The 7,725-nt window shown below is 40.6% G+C and overlaps 1 protein-coding gene across 1 annotated transcript in view; it reads right to left on the reverse strand.

Moving 5' to 3' along the window:
- DOCK5 (dedicator of cytokinesis 5) overlaps window positions 1–7,725 on the reverse strand; it is a 122,217-nt gene that overhangs the window by 83,753 nt on the left and 30,739 nt on the right. Inside the window, exons 3-4 of the mRNA XM_019504075.1 lie at window positions 5,907–5,962; window positions 4,782–4,878 (exon numbers count right to left, since the gene is read on the reverse strand). Of these exons, the coding sequence (XP_019359620.1) occupies window positions 4,782–4,878; window positions 5,907–5,962 (153 nt within the window). The remainder of the gene's footprint in view (window positions 1–4,781; window positions 4,879–5,906; window positions 5,963–7,725) is intronic.

Genomic DNA, 7,725 nt, shown 5'->3' on the forward strand with positions numbered 1-7,725 from the left:
CCCCCCCCCCCCCCCCCGAGGACAAGCTGCCCACAGCCCCATTTCACTCCCCGCCAGGGCTGTGCGGTCACACGTTGCAGCTCCAGGCCCCAAGCCCCATACACTGCCCAGCTGGGCAGCAGCCCCAGTCCTGCCCAACTTCCTCCCTCCCTCCATCCCTATGGGGCCTCAATTCTGTCCCCCACCCCCACTTACCTACGGGAGCTGCTCTCCAGGCTGCCTGGAGGCCACGTGCAAATACATGCACAGGGGGACTCTGCCTCACTGCTCTCCTCCAGCTCCCCCCAGCCCCTTGTGGGCTGGACCTCTGCCAGCCTACAGAGAATTCTTTGCAAAAAGTGTAAAATCTGTGTTTCTCCACTAAACTGAGCAATCCACGTTTTCCTCCGGCACAGAGGGAAGTCCGTATTTTACTCTTTTTCTCTAGGAAACGGCAAACCCAGATCCCTGATGACTGGCAGCCATGTGTGAACCCACTGACAATGATACATATTTACAGAACTTTCTGTGGAGCTTACCACTGTGTCTCACAAACAAATGTAGGTTGCCCAAACTCCCACAATGTCAGGAAGCACAGGCAATATAATTTTACAGACTAGGGATCCAAGATTAAGTGAGAGTGTAATTAAGTGATCTATCCAAGGTCACAGAGGAAGTCCATGGCAGAGTCAGGCTTTGACCTTTTTCTAGTTCCTTATCCAGAGAGCAATATATACCCCAAAGGGTGCTAACAAGAGTTTATAACAAACAGCAACAACAGGCATACAATTTAGGTTTGCTCTATGTAGAAAACTCTCCAGAGAACAGTAGGATTAGACTTCAAAGAAATACATAAAAACTCATTGATCTAGATCTACTAGAAGAAGCCTCAACTCGGTGGGTATTTCCCCACACACAGAATACAAATGAATAAGCTGCATCTAGTCACACTTCAGTTCTCAAAGAATTATTTCTATATTGGTATGTACTCTTGATATATCACTACTTTGCTGTACTGGAAAGGGTGAAGTAACACAAGATCTTTCATTAAACTTAACCGAGTTGAGTTGCTTAATGAAGAATTTTCTGGTTATTGACATGAAACGCATTTACAAAAAGGTAGGGACTTAAAATATCAACCCAAGTTGTACTCAAGTACATAGAATAGAAACCTCTCTCTCAGTACAAGGGTAAAGGTCCAATTTTGCTACACTGAAGTCCATAGAACAACACCTTCTAAGTATCAATGCAAATGCAGTGTCTGTCAACACATTTTTGGTCAGTGAATGCTAAAAACCTTGGGGAGGCAATAGCCAACAAAACTTATCGCAATACAAGTTATTTTTTTAAAAGAGGTCAAGCTTTCTACAACTCCTGGAGTAATTTCAGTGTTCTGCTTTATTTATAAAGAGGGCAAAAAAACATTATTCAAATTCTTCAACCCTTTTTATTTTTCGTGGGACGGGACGGACAGACATTTTCTGTGGGCAAAATAATTTCCCCAGTAGCTCTACTGTAATCTAGGTTTGCTCACTTCTGTACACCCTCAATCTCACTGAAGTCAGCTAATTTCAAGGTCCTCAGCATGGTTTCCCAGGGCTCCATCTGTCATTTACAAGAAGCTCCCTGACTCAGGCCAATGCACTGATACAATGGAGCAGAGTTCTGCTGTGGTAAGAACTATCCAGTTCCCATCACCACTGCTATGTTATACTGTTCCCAGTTTTACAAACTAAAGAAAAGTGGATTTTGAATGCTCACAATCAGTGCTAGATTCCCGCAGAGGTTCGCTTTCTGACTCAGATAATGCTGCGGACACTCAATACCATTTCTTCTGGAAAAGAAATTGTATTCTTAACTTGGATTAGAAGACAAATGAACTCAAATCAGCAGCTCAAGGCTGAAGGCTGGGGCTGAAGTCAAGTCACTAACCAGAGTTAAAGCCTGAGCAGCCTTCATGCCTCCTTCAACTCAAATCAGTAAATATGAGTTAGCTAATCCGAGCTAAGAACAAATTTTTAATCTTGCATAGTGAATACAAATCCATTGGTGCAATTCTTGCTGCAATTTACAGAATTAACAAAATTGAAATGAAACACTGCCAAAAGAAATCCCTTTGCTTTCTGCTCACTCCCCACATACCTTCTTCCTCCCTTCATGTTTTCCTAACACTACAGGAATTAAAAATAAAAACCTCAGTCCATTTGAAACCACAACATTTTCCAAGTCTATTTTAAGGCTGATGCAGACAAAATAAAGTCACACTGAAGATTTCTGCTGTTTGTTTTTTTTCTAACGGATTCTTCGGCTATAACCTGACAGTTATTCAGAAGAAAAAGCCAGGAACAAAACCAACTGTCTGCACAGGAATTACGTCACATTTTGCCTCTCATTAAACTAAAAGGGTGGAACAAATCTTTGTGGTTCCATAACATGCACTTATGGTTGGGTGAAATATTCAATAAGAAAAGCTTGCTCTGCTTAAACAAAATGTTTGGAGCTAATTTAGAACTATTTTCTCATCTTAATTACAGTCTCAGAGCACATACTATGTCAGCTGAAATAACCAATGACCAAAGTAAAATTAAATTTGAGTGTGTTTAATCTATCTTAGTATAGAACTGTGAAAGGAAGTCATTCATTCTCAACTCCAAATTTGGGACTTCTTATACAAGAGGTGCAATTTAATCTGAGAATGCAGGAAGGTCATGTACAAAAAGTGGGGGGTTGGTGCCTCTTTTTGATATTATTCTTTGGTGAAACAGCTATTCACAACTCTCTGGCAGCTTAAGCCCACTTCACCTTGAAACCACCAATTGCACCCTTTAGCCTGTTGAATTATGTAGGGAGGATCAAGTAGCAGTTTTGCTGCTGTCCCAACACAATACTTCCCATTTCCCTGTAAACTAGCAAATTTCCCATGTGGAATAGTTTCAGAACCTCTGGAAGAGAAGAGAGTAAGCTGGATTTAAAAAGATAAATGCAAACAACAAGCTAAGTCTGTCCTGGCAGGGGAGAGAAACCTCTACTGATATCAGCGGAATTCCCCCAGAGATAGTGAAAATCATGGGGTTGCACTCGTCTCATATTCCTCTTCTTGAGCAAGACATGATACATATCATATGCACCACTACAGGAAAAAAAATGACTGGATTAAACCATGTTAACAATTTTGGAAACAGTGGCTGGCACAGTGTGAGAAAGTTGAAGGTTCTCTACTGTAGCTGAGAAGTTTGCGTACTGCTTCACTGGAAAAACAGGGTTGATAACAGGGCAGTTGAGGCTAGCTTTGAGCATGGCCCTGTTAAGCTGGAAACAAAGATATGGAGAGCTTCACAGAGAGACAGACACACAATCATCTGATGAGCAAAATCATATGTACTGGCCATTCTCTGGAAAGACTTTGTTGAGTACAGGATGCACTGAGATGAGACTTAATGAAAAATATTCTGTTATCCTGCCTTCAGGTTACAGAACCCAGAAACACCACGTGAGCTAAGGAAAGTTAACAGAGCCATCTGATAAACAGAAAACTATGGAGCTGGCTCTTCCTTACACAGCAACTGGAAGTTTCTGGGTCTAATTTTACCAATAATCTTGAATGTGTTTTCCCCTGGAGAAAAATCAGAACAGCGATGACAGATGTTCTTGAAAAGGAAATGATCAAAAAATGTGTGCTTGTGTGCAAACTGTTCAAATCTACATTCATAGCACACCAAAAAAAAATTATGATAAAATTCATTACCCTCTCACATCTTTGAAACCTAACAAGTTTAAACAACTTGCCCAAAGAAATGTACACCAGTGAGAGAACTGATGCCTGAATTAAGGTCTTGACTCCCACTGTTGTACTCTACGAAATACTCTGCCTACTTAGGAGATATATAGCCCATGGGCACTACAAGAACCTTAACTCATGCTGCTGAGGCCTGACTCATGCAAGTTGTCTTACCAGCTGACAAAGTTGACTATGACTGTCCTGCTCAACTGTGACTGCAAAGTCAGGGTCAGTGCTGTGTCACCTAACTCAATTGTTCACGAACAGTAAAATTTTGCATTGTAGACTTAGCTGCCTTCTTACCTTTGCTCATTCATCTTTTGATATGGACAGCAATAAATCACTTCCTCTGCTTCAGTTCCATCTATAATGATGCTACCTTACACTTCATGTTCCTGAAGACCTCAAAGTTTGCTGCAAGTATTGTCTTAACACATCCAAATCACTTCAAGTCTATGCACGTTTTATCACCTTCACAATCAAAGCACAGGAAAAATTACAGACCAGGTTGCAACACGGCATATAAGGAAGTGCTTAACTCCTTTTTTAACGGAAGTCAATGTGGCTTCCACACATGCTAAAGTGCTTTGCTGAATCAGGACCTAACAGACTCACTCAGGATCACACAATAAAAGATGTCACGCACAAAAACCCCTGCCTCAAGATGACACAGCAAGTTAGTAGAACACTAAAATCTAGCAATACGGAATCAGTCTCCTGAGTCTAGTTAGTCTAGCATTTAGACAAATTTGCCTCTATTAGATTCCTGTTTGCAGCTCTGGACATTACATTAGGAATCAGCAAAAAAAAGAAAAACAAAGCTCTGAAGCCCATGTTCTTGAGCAGCACAAATGTTCAACAAAACTGTTGGTGGCAAAGACACAAAATGATAATGAGACCCTCTGAAAATCTTCCAGTGGCTTGTGTTTCACACCACACTCACCTGAATCGAGTGGGAGATGCTGCCCCTCCCTCTCTCTCTCCTTGGAACAAACACCAAACAAATAAAAAAAAACCCACTTACCACATACAGCTTGTGCCAGATAACTGCCCACTCTCTCAGTGTGGAAGTGAGCTCTTGCACAAGGGGCACTTCGCTTGGAATCACCGTCTCATGTTGCCTAGAGAAGGAGGAAACCATATAAAAAGACATGTGATGAAATTAAAAAGATGAGAAATTCAAATACTGATTAAAAAAATACCACCTTTTTTTGCATGCAATGTATCATGAGAATGGACACAGGAAGTCACTGATGCCAAGAGTTTAAGTCTAGATATTTCTACCGAGAACAAGACTATCCAGAGTTTGCATAAGTAAAGGTAATACAAATTTGGGAAGATGTATTGTATCCAACCCATGTTTCAAGGATTTTGCTGATTTTATAGGGATCAAGAATATTATTTTTCCTTCCTCGTGTAGATTACTGACTTCGGGTTTGGGTAATCGCATAGAGATGACCAGATGTAAATGGTTCTAATGGTTTTCTCCAACATGTTTCACGTTCTATACCCTTTTCACTGTAAATGTATTTTAAGCGGGGGGTTTTCAGTCCATGGATCTACTCCAGAAATTTAATACCATATAAGCAAATGTCTGCCTCTCTTCACAGCAATTCAGTTTAAAAGATCTCTGCTTACAATGGTAATTTGGCTACAAGGCTCAAAAACGATTTTCTAATGTCACTTCCTATTGCTGCCGGTGTTGTTTTCCTTTCACTTACAGTAATCAGAGAGTAGGCTGTAAGAATCAGATTAACAGCAATTTCTTTAAACACTTTCCAAGGCAGAAGGGAATCTACACTCTCTTGATGGCTACCTGGCTATAAGCAGGAGTGTGTTATGACTCATAGGAGTCTCTAGAGGAGCCTCCTGTAACTTGAGTGAGCTGGCTGGCTATTAACATGTCTAGCAGAACCTACTTTTTTCCTTGCAAGTGTGGCATTTTGCTTCCATGCACATGTCTGACCTGGGATACACAATACCTTGATAAAAGTAGAAAATATTCCAACAATGATTTGGGGCTGACAGATCCAGGTATACCAACACTAGTCACTACACACTGTATCTCCATTTTTTAAAACTCTTCTATGACACTGAGTTCAATGATTTCTGCCAGCCTCAAGACATGTCAAAACCATCTCCAACATACCCTCTGTCTTCTACTGTTGCTTCTTTTAAATAAATATATGTTTCTGGGAAAATGCCCTAAAAAAGGAAAAAAGGGAAAATTAAATTATAATATATAGATAATTCAGCTGCAAAAGGGGGGGAACACGAATGTGATAATTTAATTCAAATGAAACATTTGTTAACAAATAGTCTGTCAATGACAAATGAAGCCTAAAATTAATCGCAGTTCTCCGAGAACAATCAGAAGATGATAATATGAAAGCAAACAGAATTCCATTGTCTGAATTCAGACACATTACTAAACTGCACTTAAAAACATAATGAATTCTTCTTCATTCCAGCAATGTTTCACTAAGCGATTCTTTCAATATTTGGGAATTAAACACCGCCCTGAATGTTTCGTCTGGTTACTTTCCTGGAATCAGTGTATATTAAAGACAACAAAGCAGATTCAGTGCAAGAAGTTTAATTCAGCTTTGCCAGCTCATTATTCAACTACAAATCTCATGACACACGGTCATTTCCAGTTTTTATATTTTATATGCCATAGGCTTCTAGCCTTAAGTTTAAGGAAGGATTGAGCATGTGAATCAAGTGCACCCTAAAGACTCCCGTTTCTTGTTTTTGGGGTTTTGTTGTTCTCCCGCCGTGGCGGGGGGGTCAGGCTAGAAGATCTACTAGGTCCCTTCCGACCCTTAATCTATGAAACTATATCTATGAAACTTTGAATTTGGAAAAGGAAGAACCCAGCATTCATTATTTCAACAAAAACTTGTGATTTGAGTTTGTTGGAGTCACACCGCATCATTTTTAGGGGCCCGAGTCTTGAGGTCTTGATGTTGGCAATACTGTTGATTTAATCATACTCCAAACATGTAACATGTGTTTTGCACAATCAAAATCCTGCTAGGGGCTTAGGACTCCCACCTCCCCTGGGCCCTATATTCTCTCAGGACAATAAATACCAAAAATGTTCCATAGGAAGTAGCTTTTTTTTTTGCTTAACTACTTTTTAGAAGTTGTATATAACTGCAGCTGCATTTCTGATGTCCCTCTTGATTCTAATTAACTCAGCTTCCACTCTCTCAACAGCAGATGGTCCAATTTCATAAAAATCTCAGGCTTGCTCCTGCCCTGTCTGTGCCCCTTCTGGATCAATAATCAGTTACAGAACAGCTCCTTTTTCCTTCTTCAATTGGCAATCCAGCCAACTGTTATCACCTTGCCAAATATTAAGACCCCAGTAATAAACAACGTTTAAAATTTCAAATAAAACGGTACTTTGAAATGGTCCACCCCAGAAAGCTGGAAACTAAAGAAACAGCCAAACAGGTTTTAAAAGGTTTCAGATACAATGCCGAATGGCTACTGAAAAAGAAATAGCATTTTGGCTCCAGTTCTCATTTTCCCCCTGACTGCAAACAAGTGAGTTTCTGAGAACAGCCAGACTGTATGGCTGACTGAAGTCAAGGAAAGTTGTGGATTGCCCATTACACATTGCAGTATCAGGCACAATGTTAGCTAAAGATGGGCTTTCAAGACCAAAAACTGTCCCACCAAGTTTTTGTCTTACCAAATCCAAAGGCCACTGAGGTCCTCAAGAAGTCTCCTCAGGTGGTAATCAAGGGGCAACCAAGTCTTTTGTCTGTTCATTGCTTGGTATGGGAAAGTGAGATAACCAGGCAGTCTCACAAGGATGGGGAGCTATAAGGAAAACTCTCCCTCAGACAAATGGGGCTGGAGGAGAATGACTGATTAGCAGGAATTCGGGTTTTCCATTTCTCACAGAAAAGTGGAGAAAACGTGGATTTTTCCCTTTTAGCACGGAAATCTGTGGA

The sequence above is a fragment of the Gavialis gangeticus genome, unplaced genomic scaffold (assembly GCF_001723915.1).
Source record: "Gavialis gangeticus isolate Ggan-Ray unplaced genomic scaffold, GavGan_comp1, whole genome shotgun sequence".
Classification (NCBI taxonomy): Eukaryota; Metazoa; Chordata; order Crocodylia; family Gavialidae; genus Gavialis; species Gavialis gangeticus.